At 46.5% G+C, this 19509-nt stretch overlaps 1 protein-coding gene across 8 annotated transcripts in view; it reads left to right on the top strand.

The window, feature by feature from the left end:
* The window catches only part of LOC128406015 (far upstream element-binding protein 3-like), a 332867-nt gene that overhangs the window by 30419 nt on the left and 282939 nt on the right, over positions 1-19509 (top strand). For all 8 annotated transcript variants that reach the window (XM_053373066.1, XM_053373069.1, XM_053373070.1 and 5 more), the window contains exon 2: positions 18317-18422. In XM_053373066.1, coding sequence (XP_053229041.1) covers positions 18317-18422 — 106 coding nt within the window. The remainder of the gene's footprint in view (positions 1-18316; positions 18423-19509) is intronic.

Here is a 19509-nt window from a genome sequence, read left to right as displayed (position 1 = left end):
GGGATTGATGACCTAATTGAGGGTTAAGGTTGTATTTAAATTTGTCAGTACGTTTGTTATATAGGGACAAACTCCTCGTCCCCTTCCTCTCTTCAAGGGACTTAACACCGGCTGGCGCTGGGGAAGTAGTAACTAGCTTTTGTTGGAGGCTGTGCAGCTGGGACGAAAGATCATCTAGTCTTTTGAATATACAGTGCAGGGTTTTGATTATTAAATGGGACTGTTCAAATGTCATATGATTGGCCGTGCCAAGGACCAGTTCCTCCTCCTGAGGAGAGACTACACTCTTACTGTTGGCCACATCGCTTGTTATTTGTGGAATTATTCGCTCTTCGTCTTTAAGTGCTGACGCGCAATCAATCAGTGGGTTGAAACGGTTCTGAGTTTCTACCATGTAGGAACAATCCAGCAGATTACTCCCTTCTTTAAAGTGACATGGTTCAACCCTTGTTTGCTTCGATCTCGGAAAGGGAACGGGGACCATCTCCTCGGAGTCTCTAAGACGTTTCCCATATCCCATAATTCAGATATCGAGGAGAGGGGGGACAGCACTTCAAAGTCGGCGTCTTCACCTCTACCTTTACAGGCTGGCAATTTATGTCTACAAGGAGACTACCAGTAAGCAATACAGACCATTCCTTTGAAGACCTACTCCCACCAGGACTAAGACTAATATATAAATCTCCTTCAAAGCTTATCGCAGGGCCCACCGCGGTTCGGTCCCAGATGAAAGGGAAACTCCCAAAGGCCTCACCTCAAACAGGGGAGTTTCTCTTCGTGCAGCTCAAAGATTTTTCTCCGCTCAGCTGCAGTAAAAGTTCACAGCAGGTTTCCTTCAGCTATTAATATTCCTTATCCTGTTGTTGTTTTAGCATGTTTGTTCGAGGCCCTTCTCCGCTTTGTAAATATATTAGTTAAGAAGCAGCTGCCAAATGTTGTAGATAAAATAATGAGGCAGATAAAAGCTGAATAAAAACTGATAAAACTAATAAAAACTAATAAAAACCGCACAACTGCTGCGGAGCTCAAGTCAATGCTTCCACTAACGACGCCATCTTGACCTTTTTCTCAAGATAGAAAAAGGGACACGACAGCCCTCTAATTCCTTTTTCCCTTTCTCGCCTATATTTTTAGTTATCAATTTCGATTTATCTTTGTACAATTTGAATCCTGCTACTTTGCCAAATTCTTTCATTCTTTCAAATGCTTTTTTAATGCTTTCTTTTGGTGTTTCGGTTGTAATGATCACATCGTCTGCAAATGCTCTTACTTCGTACCACTGTGTACCAAGACATATGCCCTTTATTTCTTCGTCCTTCTCAGAGCTATTAATAGGGTTTCTAATATTGTTATAAATAGGAGTGGGGATAAAGGACATCCCTGTCGTGTCCCTCTCTCGATGTCGAATTCTTCTGTAATTTCGTTGTTTAGGATTAATTTGGCTCTTCTTTTTTTTTGTAGATTGCTTGAATTCCATTCATAAATCTTTTACCTAAATTTAAACTTTCACAGTTTTTGATCATAAATTTCCAAGAGACACTGTCAAATGCCTTTTCAGCGTCTACCAAAAGCATTGAAATTTCTTTACTTGGGTTCATTTCGGCATATTCTATTAAGTCTATAATTATTCTAGTGTTGTCCTTTATTTCTCTGGCTGGCAAAAATCCTGCCTGATCTTTTTTAATTACCCTTTTTAGCAGAGTTTTCATTCTATTTGCAAGAACTCCAGTAAATATTTTATAGTCTATATTCAATAATAGTCTATATTCCTCCTCCTGTCTTTATATGTAAATGACAGTCCCTCTGGGAATTCCCATTGAAACCTTATTTTGTTTTTCTTTAGCGCTGATGTCATGAATCTATAATTGTCCCTCCTCCTCAACAAGCGTGTTGGGATCTGTCTCATAAATTCTACATAGCTCCCTTCTATGCAGAGTGGGTCTGTCCTGCCTTTCAATAGTAGTTTATCTCTAAGCAGTCTTGAATTTAAAAACATCAAACAGTCTCCAGGTCCTTTCCTTGTTTTGGTCTTGTCCACCTTTATTCTAAATATTTTTTCAATGTCCAATATCATCTCTTGTTCTTGAACCCCCAGCCATTCTGCTATTGCCTTTGTCAATTTTGTCAATATGTCTTCATCTTGATTTTCCTTGACACCGTGCACGCGAAGAATCATTTCTTTTTGTTTCTGTAAGATGGCCAAGGAATACCAAGTGTCTTCCTGTATCTTCTTCAGTTCATCTATTTCTTCTTTATTTTTTTCTTGGTGTCTTTTCATTTCTCTTTGTTCTTGCAAGCTTTTTTTTCATACTTTTGTCCTGCTTCTGTACTTTTATTTTGCTCTCCTGGACTCTTTGATCTAAATTTTGGTGTTTTACTGTCAGTTGGTTCACTTGGGTTGAGAGGTCCATTATCACTTTGGAATTCTTTTCTATTTTCACCCCCATACTTTCCATCTTCCCGTCAAGCATTCTTATATTTCCGTCCAGAGCTGTTATTTTTTCTCCTAGATTTTTCTCCATTCTTTCCATTGCTGCTAATATTTGTTTCATGTCCATGTTATTTTCACTTTCTGCTTGTGCTGGTCCTGGGGGGAGGTTACTGTGAGGTGTGGTCAGAGTCCGGTCCTGGGTCGAGGGTCTGGAGACTGTCCACCAAGGGCGAAGCAGGGTCCAAAGCAAGAAGCCGGGCATGGTCGGGAACTTTGGAAGAAGAGGTCTGGGTGCTGGCAGAAACAGGATTCCAACGACGTTGCTCCTGCAACCTGGGACTGGGCTGACTGGCCTTTATTTCCTCTGAGGCCAGGGGCGGTCCTGGCCCACAGATGACCCGCCTCTCCTGGCCTTAAGGCGAGCACTCCTCCTGAGAGAACCCAGTTCCCTCCGCCTCTCTGCCCTGAGCCTCTGCAGCTCAGGAGAGGCTGGAGGGTTATTGGACCCAGGGGCAGCTTCACCTTCATCTGACATGGCTGGGAGAGGCGCACCTGCACGCAATGGGCCCTCAATCACCTCCGGAGCCAGAGTGGATACATCTGGTGTCTGCTCCTGAGGATCCGGCACAGGTGCAGGCCCTTCAGATTCAAGCCCCTGCCCCGGCTCAGTCGGCCCTGGAGGCGGGGACTCCTGTGCAGGCTGGGACTCCTCAGGTTCAGATTCTGAATCAGATTGCCAGGCCATCACACCATCCCCCCTCCCAGGCCCCCCCCTCAACCGAGGGTCCGGACCCGGCTTGTTGGGGTACACCGCATGGAAATCACGGAGGCAGGCAGGCGCATGGACGTTGGCTGCTGGTTCCCAGGAACGGTCCTCAGGTCCATAACCCTTCCAGTCTATGAGATACTGCAGCCTTCCACTGCGGTATCAGGAGTCCAGAATGCGTTCCATCTCGTACTCAGGCTCCCCCTGAACCAAAACTGGCTGCGGTCGGGGACGGTTTGGGTGGAACTCATCGGGCGGAGCCACCGGACTCAGAAGGGACCTGTGGAATACCGGGTGAACCTTCAGGGTTGCGGGCAACCGGAGACGGAATGCCACAGGCGAGACCTGGTCCACGATGGGAAACGGGCCGGTGAAACGGGCGTCCAGCTTCCGTGAAGGTCGAGAGGGGTGGAGGTGGCGAGTGGAGAGCCATACCAGGTCAGCGACGTGGAGTTCCGGCCCCACCTGGCGGTGGTGGTCGGCCTGGCCCTTGTACGCCTCCTTGGCCTGGCGCAGTTGCTCCATCAATAGTTGTTGCTGAGACTGGAGCTCCTGAAGCCACTCTGTCACCGCAGGGACCGCGGATGCCGGCAGCACATCTGGAAACAACCGCGGATGGTAACCGTAACTGGCCTGGAATGGGGTCCGCTGGGTGGACGCGTTCACCGCATTGTTGTAGGCGAACTCCGTCAATGCTAGGTGGTCGACCCAGTCATCCTGCTGGTAGCTGCAGTAACACCGGAGGTACTGCTCCAGCACCGCGTTCGCCCGTTCCGTCTGGCCATCGGTCTGTGGGTGGTAGGCTGATGATAGACAGACCTCTGTCCCGAGGGTCTGGGGCAGTGCTCGCCAGAAACGGGATGTGAACTGAACGCCCCGGTCGGACACCACACGCTCAGGTAGGCCATGCAGGCGGAAGACATGCTGAAGGTATAGCTGAGCGGTTTCCTTAGCTGTGGGTAAAGATGGGCAGAGGGCACAGTGCACCATCTTAGTGAAATGGTCGGAGAAAACTAGGAGGGAGGTACAGCCATGAGACGGGGGTAAGTCCACCACAAAGTCCAGCGAAACCGTGTGCCAAGGACGCGGTGGGACTGGCAGTGGCTGAAGTAGGCCGGGGGGGTCGCCCGGTAGGGCCCTTGGCCCGCCGGCAGACATCGCAACCAGCGACGTAGCGAGCCACATCAGCCTTCAGGCGGGGCCACCAAAACTCGCGGCTTACCAAATGGGTGGTCCGATACCGCCCAAAGTGTCCCGCTGCTGGGGCATCATGGGTCATCCGGAGTATCTCAGCCCGCAGTGGCCCTGGCGGGATGTACAGGCGACCGTGGTGCAGCAGAAGGCCCTGGTGCAAGACCAGCCCCGGATACTGAGGGCATGACCCTTCGGCCAGTTCCCGGAGTCGTTCCTGGGCCCAAGCGTCGACCCGCTGCTGTTCCCGCACCCGAGCCTGCAGTGGCTCAGCCTCCTGAGTGGCCAGGAACGCAGCCGGTGGTAGGATCATGGTTGGTACTGCTTGCTGCACCGTGTCTGCGATGTCTTCAGGTTTCCGGGACAGGGCACCTGCCTTCTGGTTTTGGGAGCTAGGGATATAGCGGATCCGGAACAGGAACCGGGAAAAGAACAACGCCCACCGGATCTGCCTTTGGTTCAGCTTGCAGGTGGTCAGGAGGTACTCCAGGTTCCGGTGGTCGGTTCTCACCTCCACCAGGTGTCATGCCCCCTCAAGATGGTGGCGCCAGACTTCAAAGGCCACCTTGATGGCCAGTAGTTCCCGCTCCCACACGGTATAGTTACGCTCCGCCGGAAGGAGCTGGCGGGAATAGAAGGCGCAGGGTAAGAGTGGCGTCTCAGATCCATGCTGCTGGGACAAGACGGCACCGAGAGCCGTGCTGGAGGCGTCAGTCTCTACCACAAAAGGTCGAAAGGGATCAGGATGTTGCAAGATCGGCCCTCTCTGGAAACAGGCTTTCAACCCCTGAAACGCCTCCTCTGCCTCCTTGTCCCAGGAAAATGGCGTCTTGGGGCGCAGCAGCCGGGTCAACGGGGTGGTGCATGAGCATAATCTGCAATGAAGGTCCGGTAATAGTTGGCGAACCCCAGGAATCGCTGTAGGTCCTTGCGGTTCCGAGGTGCCGCCCATTCCTGAACCACTGTCACCTTCCCAGGATCCATTTGCACCCCATCTGGAGAGAGTCGGTGACCAAGGAAGTCCACTGACCGCTGATGGAAGTCGCACTTGCTGAGCTTTGCATACAGGCGGTGCTCCCGCAAACGCTGCAGCACCGTCCGGACATGACCCTCGTGGAGAGCCGGGTCACGGGAGAAAATCAGAATGTCATCCAAGTACACCACCACGTACTTGTCTAGCAAGTCCTGGAACACGTGGTTGATGTACTGTTGGAACACAGCGGGCGCGTTGCACAATCCGAAGGGCATAACCAGGTATTCAAACTGCCCATACCGGGTCCCGAATGCTGTCTTCCATTCATCCCCGGTTCGGATCCGAATTAAATTGTAGGCCCCCCGGAGGTCTAACTTGGTGAACACCTGCGCCCCTTGCACCTGCTCCAGCAACTCCAAAATAAGGGGCAAGGGGTACCGGTCTGGGATGGTAATTTTGTTCAGGGCCCGGTAATCAAGGCAAGGGCGAAGCTCCCCACACTTCTTCTTAACAAAGAGCACTGGTGCAGCGGTGGGCGAGGTAGAAGGCCGAATGAAACCACGCTCCATGTTCTTGCGCAGGAAGTCCTGCAAAGCTTCGCGCTCTGGCTCTGTAAGAGAGTATAAACGACTCACCGGCAGGTGTGCTCCGGGCTGGAGGTCTATGCCGCAGTCAAAAGACCGATGCGGCGGCAGCTGGTCTGCCCCCCGTTCCTCGAACATGTCGTGGTAGTCCCGGTACTCAGCGGGGAGCGTTGATGCAGCCTCCTCAGTGGGCGCGGCTGCTAGCATCTCGGACTGAGCATGGGAACATGGGTCTGGGAAGTGTACAGTCCGTTTGACGCAGTCAATCTGAACATTGTGAGCCTCCAGCCAGTCCATCCCAAGCACCAGGGGGAACCGGGGCATGGAGGCAATGTCCAAAGTTCGCATCTCCTGGTGCTGCTGGAGACACAGGACCAAGGGCTGGGTCTCCTGAATAACGGCACCTGAACGCAGGAGCCGTCCGTCAATTGCCTCCACCTGTACCGGTTCTGGCTTGTTCTGAAGTGCCACCTGATGATGGGCAGCAAAAGCAGCGTCCATATAGGAGCAGGTTGCCCCCGAATCTACCAGAGCATGGGTAAGAATCCAGGGCCCACCTGGAGGGTATAGACGCACCGGGACCATCAGGTGTTGCAATTCCATTGGTGCGGGACCATTCTGCGCTGTTTGGGACCCCAGGTAGCCAGGGCCATCAGCTACTGGGGTTGGGGGTTTCCCTGTGGCTGGCGTTTCTCAGGACAGGACCGGGCATAGTGTCCGCTTCCGGCACAGTAGAGACATAGGTTCCCCTCCCGACGCCGTGTCTTCTCCGCAGGGGAGAGGCATGGCCGCACTGCCCCGAGCTGCATAGGCTCCTCCGATGACTCGGCTGTGGCCGTGGAGCTGCTGGTAGAAACTGGCGCCGAGAACTGGAAGTGCCAGCGGCCCTCCAGCCGATCGTCTATCTGTAGTTGAATGAGGGCGTCTAGCGTGGTGGGGTGTTCCATCGTGGCCAGCTGGTCCAGTATCTCATCCGAAAGCCCCTCGAGATACTGGTCCCGAAGAGCAGAGTCATTCCAGGTCAAGTCCTGTGCCAGCAGCCGAAATTCCGTGGTGTATGTGGCCACAGTGGACTTGCCCTGTTTCAACCGCCTAATTGCCCGGTTGGCTTGACTCCCCTTCTGGGGGTTGCCGAACGTGGCCTCCAAATGATTGCAAAACCCCATATAGTCTGTCAGCAAGGGGGAGTCTTGCCTGAGCAGTGGCAATGCCCACTTGGCAGCCTGGTCCTTTAACAAACTAATCAAAAAGTGCACCTTGGTGCGGTCGTCAGGGAAGTTCCGGGCTCGCCCCTGAATATACAACTTGGCCTGGGCGAGGAACATGGGAAAGCTGGCAAATTTCTCTGGCAAAGCCACTCGGTACTTGCCAGGAGCCGGGGCAAAAGCAGGTACTCAACGACGTTGCTCCCACAACCTGGGACCGGGCTGACTGGCCTTTATCTTCTCTGAGGCCAGGGGCGGTCCCGGCCCCCAGGAGTCCTGCCTCTCCTGGCCTTAAGGCGAGCACTTCTCCTGGGAGAAACCAGTTCCCTCCGCCTCTCTGCCCAAATCCTTTGCAGTTCAGGAGAGGCTGGGGAGTTACTGGACCCAGGGGGAGACTCACCTTCCTCTGGCAGGGCCGGGAGAGGCGCACCTGTAGGCACTGTGTCCTTAATCACCTCCGGAGCTAGAGTGGAATCACCTGGTGCCTGCTCCTGAGGATCCGGCACAGGTGCAGGCGCTTCAGATCCAAGGCCCCGCCCCAGCTCAGCCGGCCCTGGAGGCGGGGACTCTTGTGCAGGCTGGGGTTCCTCCGGTTCAGCCTCTGAATCGGATTCCCAGGCCATCACACTCCCCCTGGCTAATCGCCGATCCATTTCATTAAGCAAAATATCTTCCACACGATCAGTGGTCAGTTGTGTTGCCGGGAGGACAGAAAGCTGGGCAGCAATTGAATCAAAGCTCGCTTCCAAACTGTTGATAATCATGAAACAGAAAATATCTTAAGAGTTTCACTCCACTTTTATTAAGTTCCTCCTGGAGGAATTTAAGCTGCATCACATGGGCCTCTATATCACCACCTGGCTGAAGCTGCATCCAGCAAAGCTTCTTAAAATACACTACAGAGGACCCAGCAACAATTCTCAAATGAATGTATCTGAGAGCATCCCACATCTGTCTTGCACTCTGCTTACCTTGCAGATTAATTAATTGAGCATCAGAAACCGCCAGTGCGATCGTGCCTCTGTCCTTTTGGTCTGCTTCACGGCAAGCATCTGTGACGGGCTGTGGTGTGTCCTCCATAATGACATGCCAAATTTTCTCATGCATTAGTAAACTTTCCATACGAAAGCTCCACATTGCATAATTTGTGGAATCCAGGCGAGGGAATGTAAAAGCGTTGTTTCCGCTCTGCACTCCAGCCATTTCTAGCTCTCACTTTTAGCTAGCAAATGAAGCACACGGCAGCAGAGACTGATAACCTGCAATTCACCCCTCTTCGCATAATCAGCGAACCACCCGAGAGAGCTTAGCAGCCAAACAGACAGATGTCTCATTAGCAGCTGGACTTGAGCCACATTCCTTTCTTCTTGCCATAAATCACAATTCTGGGCCCATAACCGATGATGGGAGGTGCCTCTTGCCAGAGTCTCTTAGAAAGCATCAGCACACATCCAAGAGACATGTGCATGATATGAAGCATATTAGCAGAGTCATCAAAAGCAAAATTATGTAGGAATTGTGGCATCAAGTATTTTATTATTTACAGCAAAAGAAACATGGCATTTTGTGTGAGCTCCTTCTCACACATCCTCTCTAGCTTTCTAGCTGAACAGAGAGCAAAGAGTGGAAGTTTGTCGGCTTTACTTCCACTCACACACACAGTGATAAGAAATGAAATCATCCGATCACGTGACCCTCTGCAATAGTGGCAGTGGAAAATATTGACACTGTTTGCAAGGTAACAAAATCAACTGGCTATGAAAATGGATTAAAACTAGTAGAAGGTTGAGAAGGGGATCAAAGAAGAAGAATGAAGCGTTAACATCAGGAATTCAATGGACATATTGTTTGCAACAGGAGTGGGAAACCTAATTATTTTGGAAAAAATGTATTAACTATAAATAATTTAGATCAATTTGTTAAAATTTGAAAATTAATAAAATTTAATATTAAAAAGAAAGGAGTGGCAGGAGGTGGATTGAACACAGACGAAAGGCATAATCGTAACCCAGCGACGAGAAGCCTCAATCTCTACACATCAAGCGGTAAAACTTTCCAAATTGTTATAGCAAAATTTAAATAGCCGATCAGCATAAACTTATGGATTAAAATTGGCAATACAACGGGGTGAAAAAAGGAGATCCACCTTGACGTGGTTTGATTGACTCTGCATGGGAATATTCTGCAAGAGTAAAAATTAAGGAAAAAAGATTTGAATTTTTACATGCTAAAGAAATCGTGTGGGAGAAGGATTGTGTGAGAGGTGAGTGCTGCCAAAGCCAGCATAGATAAAACTCCAGGCTTGCTGCCAGTTTCTGTCTTTTAGATTTATTTCCAAAGTTCAAAAAGGTTTCCAGAGCTTCAAAGCATGTCCGTCTCTGTCTGATTAGATGCCTTGAATGGCTTTTTCTTACTCCTCCTTCCCCAGCAGGCTAATCGGCGGAAACCCCGCCTCTTATTTCCTCTGTTCAAAGGATAGCTAGTTCCGGGCTGAGCATCCCCCCTCCCTGCCTCTTCTTCGCTGTCAGATGAGAGGCTGCTAATTAGCTCTTTCGGCTCTCTGTAAGTGCTGGTCTCCCCCCTTGGCTCTTTTGCCGTTTGCACTTCCCTGACAAATTGTATTTTGGATTTGACTTAGTAATCAAGAGGACTTTAAATACAGTGGTTTTATGAGCCCCCCCCCCTCACTTTGAGTTGGGGACTGAGATCTTCCTGATACTGACTTCGAGTGGAATGTCTCTTTTTAATTCATTTTGTTATATGCTGTGGTCAGCTAGCTAGTTACAGACTCTGCTGACTTTTATTCATTTTTGCACTCTGAAAAATCGAATTTAACCTATTCAGAAAACAAAACAAAAACAATTTTAAGAGCAAGGTGAAACCTGCGTGCTTGGACTTGACATTTTATTTTTGGCGAGTGTGCTATATCCTCTGTCATGAACGCATCTGCCCCAAGTAGAGAAACACAGCATGAGTTAGGAAGCAGTCAGACAGCTAGGAGCAGTCTCCCTTCCCCTCATCTGCACCAGAACGGAATCTAGATAAGGAGTTAGCAGGGAGTGGGAGGGAGAGAAGTCAGGTATCATTCATCACGAAACAGGAAAAAGGTGAAGATAAGGACGCTTTCTATGAGTTCTGGGTGTGGTTTTCCAGGCTAATTAGGCACAGCTGGTGATGTGCATAAAGAGAGAAGTTGGATATTCTGCAGAACCAGGGAGCACTCATCAGAAGGGTCAACTGACTCCTAAGGCATGGACGCTTCGTTAGATGTCGGAGGCTAATTGTATTGCAATAAATCTTCAAGCTAATTACGACTTGCGTGCTGTGTTATCAAGACTGCAGCCTGGAGACTTCCGGGTTGGTGCCTCCGGCAATGGCGGAATTCCTCTGATCGGGAGGAATTTGCCCTGTGGGAATTTGGGTCTGTACCGCCACGGCGAAGGCGGAGACCCGTAAAAATCACAGGCGGGAGAAGCCTGTGAACGTGGGATTTGGCGGGCACCTTTTGTGCCTCCCCTACTCGCGGGGAAACCCGGTTTCGGGGATCCGGAGCGATGTGGGGTGAGCGGCGCGGTGCTTCGAATTGTCTGCTTCTTCCACGGAGCGAAGCCACATAGCTGTTGCCGGAGAGCACTGACTTTTTCCTGTGGACAATTTGACTCTAAAGTAATTACCCGTGAGTAGAGCTGAAGTGGGAGAATTGGATTTTTAAACGTTTAATTTGGTATCAAAATGGGGAGGTTCAATACAGGAAGTCCGCCTCCCCCTTTTGTAAATAAACTAAAGCAATGAGGCTGCAAGCTGAAGTCTTGGAAAGCCTTTTGTAAAAGACTAAATCTCCATCGGCAAAGAACTAACCCCCCCCCCCTTTGGAGACAGGAGAAGAGGGGGGGGGAAGTGGTGGACTGAATATGCCAGTAGGAGAGAGTCAAGCGAGTTAAAATACCGCCGCTCTGACCCTGGAAACGGGCTGCTAGCAGGATCAATGTCTTTTGGAATGTTCATTGACAGCGTTTAGAACGTTCTTTAACAGGTAGCCAAACAAGAGAATACATTGTTTCCACTGTCTCCGGCTGTTCTTAAAAAAAAAAAAAAAAGGGAGTAAAAGTAACTGAAAATTGAAACTAACTTTGGATTATTGGAACTGTGTTTAAAAGAGGACTTTATTGACTAATACAAATAGAAACTGTTTTCCCCTAGTGGAAGCTTTTGAAATTGGTTGCTTTACAGGAGCTGGGCTAGGGGAATTTCCAGCTGCAAGATAAAAAATTGTGAGACTCTGGGATTGACCTTGAATCTCTTAAGTGTTATGGCAAATGGAAAGGAAAAAACAGACGGAATGTCGACAGAAGAGGCCTTAGCGGTCTCATTAGTGAAAATAAACGATTCGCTGGAACAGCTTCACAAGAAAACAGACGTGATAAATGTGAAAGTGGATGCTGCAAATATTAAAATAGACTTAATTGTAGAAAGTTTAAATAATCTGGGACAAAAGGTGAATACAAATACAGAAACCATCCAGAAATTGATACAGGAATCTACTTTGATACGGCAAACTGCGGATGAAGTCAAGGAGAAAACCCTTGCTGCTGAATGTAAAGCAATTCAACTGGAGAGACAGAGTCCCATCCATACAAGGACAACTTGATGAACATAAGCTGACATTTGTTATGATTGAACTTAAAGAAAAACAGATGAATTTGAGGACCAGAGCCCTACCTGAATTGGAAAAGGAAAGCTTGACAAGAGTTTCAGGAGGAGACAGAACTAACATCGGTTGAGAAAGAGAGGTTTTTGGGGGTCAGTATGACCGCCAAAAATGTGAATCTACTCAAGGATAACTGTGAAGGACGTTGGATTGAAGAGAAGGGGGATTCGGAAATATGGACAAATCTGAAGTTGTTATTGTTGGGCCGAGTTGCTGTGGTGGGGATGAGGGTTGCTGTGTTGCTGGGGATGTTGCTTTTGTTTCAAACATTGCAAGCTTTGGATGGGATGGGTTGTTTCAGGAGGTGGCAGAGGGACGTCTCTAGATTTGTTTGGCAGGGCAGGAAGCCTCGAGTAAAATTTAAGATATTGACGGATGCCAAAGAAGGAGGTGGACTTGCCCTGCCAGACCCCTAAACTTTGTTGTGAACCATCTGCTTTTTGCTGGCTGAGAGAATGGCTGCTTCTTGAAAGCACTGAAGTGTTGGATAATGGCAGATGAAGTTGATGGACTTTATGGAATTGGCGGAAATGACTGGCAAGATCCGAGTCCAGGGAGAAGAGTCGGTGGAAGAAGACTGGGAAAAGTTTAAAGACTATTTATAGAAATATTGTAAAATTAAGGAATGTTAGAAGAATGTTGGAATGAAGTTATATGGCTTTAGTAGAAATGTTATAAGGAATTAAGTATAAATAGACTAATAGAAAATTAAAGGAAAAAATAAGGCTTAAGATAATTATAGGATAGAAAACAGAGGAAGATGGAAATGAATTGCTGAAACAATTAATAGAAGTGGAATACAAAAAGGGAGGTGTGAGGAGGTCGTTGGAAATAAGCGAATGAAAGATAAGATATTGAAAATTTTTGAGTTGTTTTAAAATTGTTTTTGTTTGTTTTTGTTTTGTTTTGTTAGTTTAATGTGTTATGTAGTGTTTTTGTATTGTATTTGTATTGTTCTTTTTCTTTTCTTTTTTTTGTTTGTAGTGTTGTGTTGTAACTGTTCGAAAAGTAATAAATATCATTAAAAAAAAATATCAAGACTGCAGCCTGGGCTCCTGTTATCCTCCATCTCGTCTGATTTTTTTGTTTATTGTATTGGGAACTGATTAAAGGGGGGGAACGATCAATCTTGGAAAGTGAAGGGAGCTGCTTGGAAAGATTCTAGGATTAGACTTTGGAAGCAGTCAAAGAGGATAATATTTCTTTTGTTTCTGGTACTTTTCTTCTTCCAATTTGTGCTCCTCCATTCTCCCCCCCCCCCACCGCCTTCATGAAACTTCATAAGGAAGCCAAAAGTTACAGGATTTATTTCGTATTTTTATTTCCTTTTTTTACTTATGATTGGAATACCCACTGTGAGGGATTAAAAAAGGCTTCAAATTGACAACAAAAATATTATATTGAAGGAAATACTGACGTGACTACTTAAAGAAGTATCTAAGTTCTTGGTCCATATGCAGTGGTACCTCGGGTTAAGAACTTAATTCGTTCTGGAGGTCCATTCTTAACCTGAAACTGTTCTTAACCTGAGGTACCACTTTAGCTAATGGGGCCTCCCACTGCCGCCGTGCCATCACCACACAATTTCTGTTCTCATCCTGAAGCAAAGTTCTTAACCCGAGGTACTATTTCTGGGTTAGCGGAGACTGTAACCGGAAGCGTCTGTAACCCGAGGTACCACTATATATGGGAATTTCCGGAAAGTATTTCTTTCACAAACAAAGGGAAGAAGCACAGATGTAGAGATATAGGTGAGGCAGAAAAATTCTGGAGAAAGTACAAAAAGCAACTAGGAGGGAAAATGCCTATGATAGCAGGAGAAGAGAGTGAGGTGGTGGTAGAGAATAAAGAAGAAAAGCAAGAAAAGGTAAAAGAACAAGACTGGTAAATAGACTTAGCAGAATATTAATGACATTTGAAAAGAATTTCAGGATAGATTTGAAAATTATAACATGGAATGTAAATGGACTAAACAACAAAGTAAAAAGAAAGGAGATAGAACATGTTTTAACATAGAAGAGTCTTGATAAACAAAAGATTGGGAATGAACTTTATTGCATCATATAAAACAAAAAAGGGTAGTAATTTATGCAAAAGCCAAGTATGATCTGAAATTATTATTCCACAATGAGAATGATAGCAATTCAGATAATGTCACAAGGTGAGAAATTAGTAGTAGTTGGAATTTATGTACCAAATGAGAGATAGTTGGAATTTTATAAAACATTAGAAGCAAAAATGTTTGAATTCATGGACAAGAAGATAATATTACTTGAAGATATTAATGGGATAGTCTCCCTAGAAATGGACAGGACAATAAGGAAAACTGAAACTAAGGAAGGGAGACTACCTGTAACTTTTTTTTAAATGGCGGAAATCTTTAACTTGATTGACATTTGGAGATTTAAACACCCACTGGACAAAGAATTCACTTTTTTTCTCAGAACCAAATCAGTCTGCTGGATGAATTGACTCAACATGGATATCCAGTTATTTGTCATTGAGGACGAAGAAAGCAGACATACAGCTTAGGACACTTTCGGACCACAATCCAGTCTTTCTGGAATTGAGGGGAAAAGGGAAGACTCCACAAAGGTGGAAGTTAAATGAAGGAATTTGGGATAATACAAGCACCTCGCAGAAAGCTCAAAAAACTTTTAAGAGATTTCTTTGAATTAAATCTAAATCAGGGAACTGATTTGAATGTGGTATGAGATACAAGTAAGGCAGTAATGTGAGGGGTTTTTTTTAATATACAACAGAATGCCCTTCAGAAAAAGATTAGAGAAGGGGGGGGGCAGGAGCTGCTGGATGAATTGATTAAAAATGAAAAAGTACTGTTTAAAAAACCCAGAATCCATAAAAACAAAATATTAAAATGTTACAAACACCATTCTCAATGTTGGTGAATCAAGAAATTGAATGGGAAATAAAGTTGTTAAGATAGAAAAATTTTGAATTTGCTAATATGCTGGGGAAATTTTTGGCATGGCAGCTAAAGAAAAAACAGAGCACAAATTTAATAAATAAACTGAAAGTAGAAGGAAAAGTAGTAGACAATCCAAACGACATAATACTTGTTGGAAATGTAAAGAAAAGGAAGGCACCTTTTACCATATGTGGTGGAATTGTAAAGTAATAAAGGAATTCTGGGAAATAATATACAATGAACTGAAACAAGCTTTAAAATAACGTATGCACACCTTTTTTGGCCAAATTACGTTGCAAAAATTAGGGTGCACAGTAGATTTGATGACTCATTTATATTTGCCAGCAAATACTTTTTTGGTTTCAAGGTTCTGAAAATTGAGGTGTGCATTAGATTCAAAGGTGCAATAGAATCACGTAAATACAGTATATTAAATATATTAATGTTGAAAATATACAAAATGACTAGACATTCCATTGTGCCTGTAACCTAGGCTTAAGGGGTCATTTGGTGAATAGCTTACATATCTGAGTTTCTAACTGATTTTAACACTGCATTTGTAAAAATGTGTTTAGCTCCTGTTACTTTTTTTTGAGAGAGAGAAAGATCTTAATCCCCCACCCCCATGTGTTCTGGTATTAGGAGATGGTCAGGGTTTGTCATCTATTAGCTTGATATTGGGATGGAGCAGTTATGTGATGCGTCATGTATGCCTGGGCGATGTATTGATACATCGCCCAAGACTGGTATGAGGGCCAGAGCGCGCTGGCAGCTTCACCTGGTGTTAATCAACCAAGTGGCAGAGGGACTGAGGAGCGGTGGCTGCTTCACCGGGTGAAGCTGCCAGCATGCTCTGGCCCTCATACCGCAGAGGAACCGCACAGGCAGGCAGTTTCTTTAAACTGCTCTGCTGAGGGGCGTGTAGCTGCTGCACCCCAGCAGTTTAACAAAGCCCCTACTCTGACTTGTGCGAGTTGATCAGCTGAGAAATGGGCTTCGTTAAATCCCAGCTTCACAGCTGATCAATCTCTCCCCTTCGGGGTGGGCTACCTCTTTTTCCTGGGTGGTGGCTGCTGAGGCGTTTGTGCAAATGGAGTGCTTGTGGGCCTGCCTCCATTGCCTTGATATGGGCAGGCACTGGAGGAGGCGGTGGCTGTGGAAGAGGCAGAAGCTGCTCATGGAGCACTAATTGTCTCCGTGGCTGGCAACTGCCTTCTTCCTCCCCGCCTCCTTTCCGACATCGTAATATACCACCATATTGCAATGTTTAGCTGGTGGTGTATTATGATATTGGAAAGCAGATATCACCCAGCCCTCGTGTCATGCCTGTTTTGGTCAGCAGAGACTTCCAGAATGGTGGAAAGCTAGGATTTTACATAAAGTTCATATGGTGTGTGTGGTGGGGTGTTTACCTACATGGACAAAAAACTGTGACAGGGTTATTAAACAAACAGGAATGTGGTCACTTGCCCTTCTGTGCACCAATCCGGAATCAGCCTTGATAGAAACATATCTGATACAGGGCTCAGGGCCATACTACTCCCATAGCCCCTCCTTTGGACCTTCCCTGCTGCAACACATCCTCTGGGTGGAACCCTGCAGCCCCCACAGCTGCTGTGGCTCGTACACCTGCCATGTGGAGGAGACCTTCAGCTGTCCAAGACTGAGCTGTGTGCTGGACCGTGGTCCTGTGTGCTTCTGAGGCATCTCTGGGACATGGGCCTGGGAAGTTCTCTCAGTCTAATGCTCAACTGTTAACAGAATCCAGTAATGGGCCCCCTCTAAATAAATTGGCCAACAAAATGGGTGTGAGCAGTGGGAGGGTGTGTATGGTGCAAGGACCCCAGAAGGGTGCAACTTGTGTTGTCCTTTTGTAAATAATTTTTATTAATTTTTCATTAATAACACTCAGAATATCAAATCTTGCCACATCATAATCCAAATAAAGCCAATTATACATTCCAAATTTTATATTTTAAAAAGACTTCCCATGTTCTGGCTGGTCAGGAGAAAATGTTTTATTTCTTGTTCCTGCTTTTTCTCTCTTGTTTATTCCCAATATCATAGCTCTGATCATAATCCTATCTCTTAACAGCCACTGGTGTGAGACTTTCAATCGTATTTAGCAAATCTATGTGAAAGAGGAATTTTGTTCTACCTGTTGTTGTCCGTCAATTATTTTTGGCACAGTCCCCCTCAGAGGCCCCTTTTTCATTCCACAGCATAAAACACAGCAATCCTTCAAGTCTTGTAACGAACTGAAGTTTTCCCAATCTGAATAGGGGTCTTCCGTAGGAGGCAGTACCATAAGGTATATTTCACAGTTAGTAATTGTTTGGTTCCTCTACAATCCAAGCTTTGCTCCACTTGGGCCTTGGGGAAAGCTTACAGAGATCAAAGATTCACCTTCACTTTTATATTAATCCATATACGACGAGAGTCCATGCAAGCAGATGTAGTTTCCTGTGTGAAATATTCCCTGGTTGTAATCCATTGGTTGTCTTCAGCCCCCATAGAGGGGCCCCTTTTTTCTAATGTGCCATCATTTACGCCATTTTACCATCCCAAGCCAAAAGCATATCTAATCATGTCTTTGGACAAAGTCCCTTCATATCTTCTAACAAGCTGATACCTTGTCAGTTCTAAATAGAGCCCTCCACAAAGGACTGTGCCATAAAGCACCAAATTCTCAAAGTTTTTGTAAAATTCCTCTTGCATTCTGTTTAATTAATTAAATCTGTCTTAGTGAGGTTTGCCAGATCAAGTATAAAAGAGAAACGGACGCTCACCTCACATATACCATAGCTAGACGACGAAAGTCCTTTCCAGATCAAAACCTTGGCACTCAGTGACTGATTTGTTTAACAGGTCGTTTTTTGTCTCCTTCCAGAACATGCCTGTTTTCAAGTCGGAATTCAAATATTTGATGAAAAACAGGAATACTCCCGCTCATGGCGATGGCATTGGAGAGTTTCCAATTCGTGCAATGCTAAGCACCCAGCGTCCCTGCCCCCTCATTCCATTGTAGCGAGCGGCAGTTATTGGACAACCCCTGGGTGACAGCAAGTCCCGTCCCCCCAGCCCTGGGGGTGTTGGCAGGGATAATTACCCCCAAACTACCTGATTAATTGCACAACTGGGGTTCGGTGCCATGGGAAAGCTGCTAAACGCCATGGTGGTCACACCGGAAGTCAACTTGTTGTGTTGGCCTAGTTGGCAAGAGCTGGACTGTCCACTCCCATGGGTTTTCCTCACAGGAATGAGTGGCATCTGCATGTGGTGGGAAGCAAGCCCACAGAGGTGGGTGCTAAATCTGTACTGTGCCTCCTGGATTCTGTCTCTTGGTTGTGCTGCATAGTGTGTCTCGGTCATGCTCTAGTTTGATAAAATGTTGACAACTTTTTTTTTGGGGGGGGGAATTAGTGCTAGAAAAGCTGTTTCTTGCTATCCAGTTACATAAGCAGTACTAGTTTTGCTAATACTGTTCCAAAATTATTTTATTTTTAATTTTATTTTATTTTCTCTACAGCAAATGGCTGCTAAAATTGGAGAGATTCCTCACTTGAATAATTCCACACCACTTGTGGACGCTTCAGTGTACGGTTATGGAGTAAAACGGCCACTGGATGAGAGAAGTAAGTCCCCTCGGTTTTCTTCTGTTTCCCCACCCCTTTTGTTCCTTATTTGTCAGGTGGGCAGCATGATGTCTGCCATCTTACCAGACCACTGACTGCAAAGAAATAGTGCAGTATTGGAATGCCAAATGTGGTTATGAAAATAATCTCTTATCTAGTGACTGTGTCGGTGCACTCCCTTGTTCTTTTATTCAGTTTAACTCTACAATTCTATGATTCAAAAATCAAAACCATGGTGGTTGAATAGCCCTGATAAAAACTTTGTGCCCCACTGTTTTTGGGGGGCAGGGGGTGGGCAGGTGGAGGGGAATACCTGGTCCTGAATGGGGTAACTGTGCCCCTGAAGGACCAGGTGTGCAGCCTGGGAGTCATTTTGGGCTCACAGCTGTCCATGGAGGCGCAGGTCAATTCTGTGTCCAGGGCAGCTGTCTACCAGCTCCTTCTGGTATGCTGGCTGAGACCCTATCTGCCCGCAGACTGTCTCGCCAGAGTGGTGCGTGCTCTGGTTATCTCTCGCTTGGACTATTGCAATGCTCTCTATGTGGGGCTACCTTTGAAGGTGACCTGGAAACTGCAGTTAATCTAGAATGCGGCAGCTAGACTGGTGACTGGGAGTGCCTGCCGAGACCATATAACACTGGTCCTGAAAGACCTACATTGGCTCCCAGTATGTTTCCAAGCACAATTCAAAGTGTTGGTGCTGACCTTTAAAGCCCTAAATGGCCTCAGCCCAGTATACCTGAAGGAGCGTCTCCACCCCCATCATTCAGCCCGGACACTGAGGTCCTCCTCTGAGAGTCTTCTGCTGGTTCCATCACTGTGAGAAGCAAAGTTACAGGGAACCAGGCAAAAGGCCTTCTCGGTAGTGGCACCCTCCCTTTGGAACACCATCCCTTCAGATGTCAAGGAGGTAAAGAACTACATAGCTTTTAGAAGACACCTGAAGGTAGCCCTGTATTGGGAAGTTTTTAATGTTTGATATTTTACTATGTTTTATATATGCTGTAATCTGCTCAGAGTGGCTGGGAAAACCCAGCCAGATGGGCAGGGTATAAATAAAATAATAATAATTTTGAATGTCTGTCAG

This window comes from Podarcis raffonei, chromosome W (assembly GCF_027172205.1).
Source record: "Podarcis raffonei isolate rPodRaf1 chromosome W, rPodRaf1.pri, whole genome shotgun sequence".
Classification (NCBI taxonomy): domain Eukaryota; kingdom Metazoa; phylum Chordata; class Lepidosauria; order Squamata; family Lacertidae; genus Podarcis; species Podarcis raffonei.
Note: the sequence above shows the minus strand (reverse complement) of the source record. Positions and strands in the feature narration are given on the sequence as shown.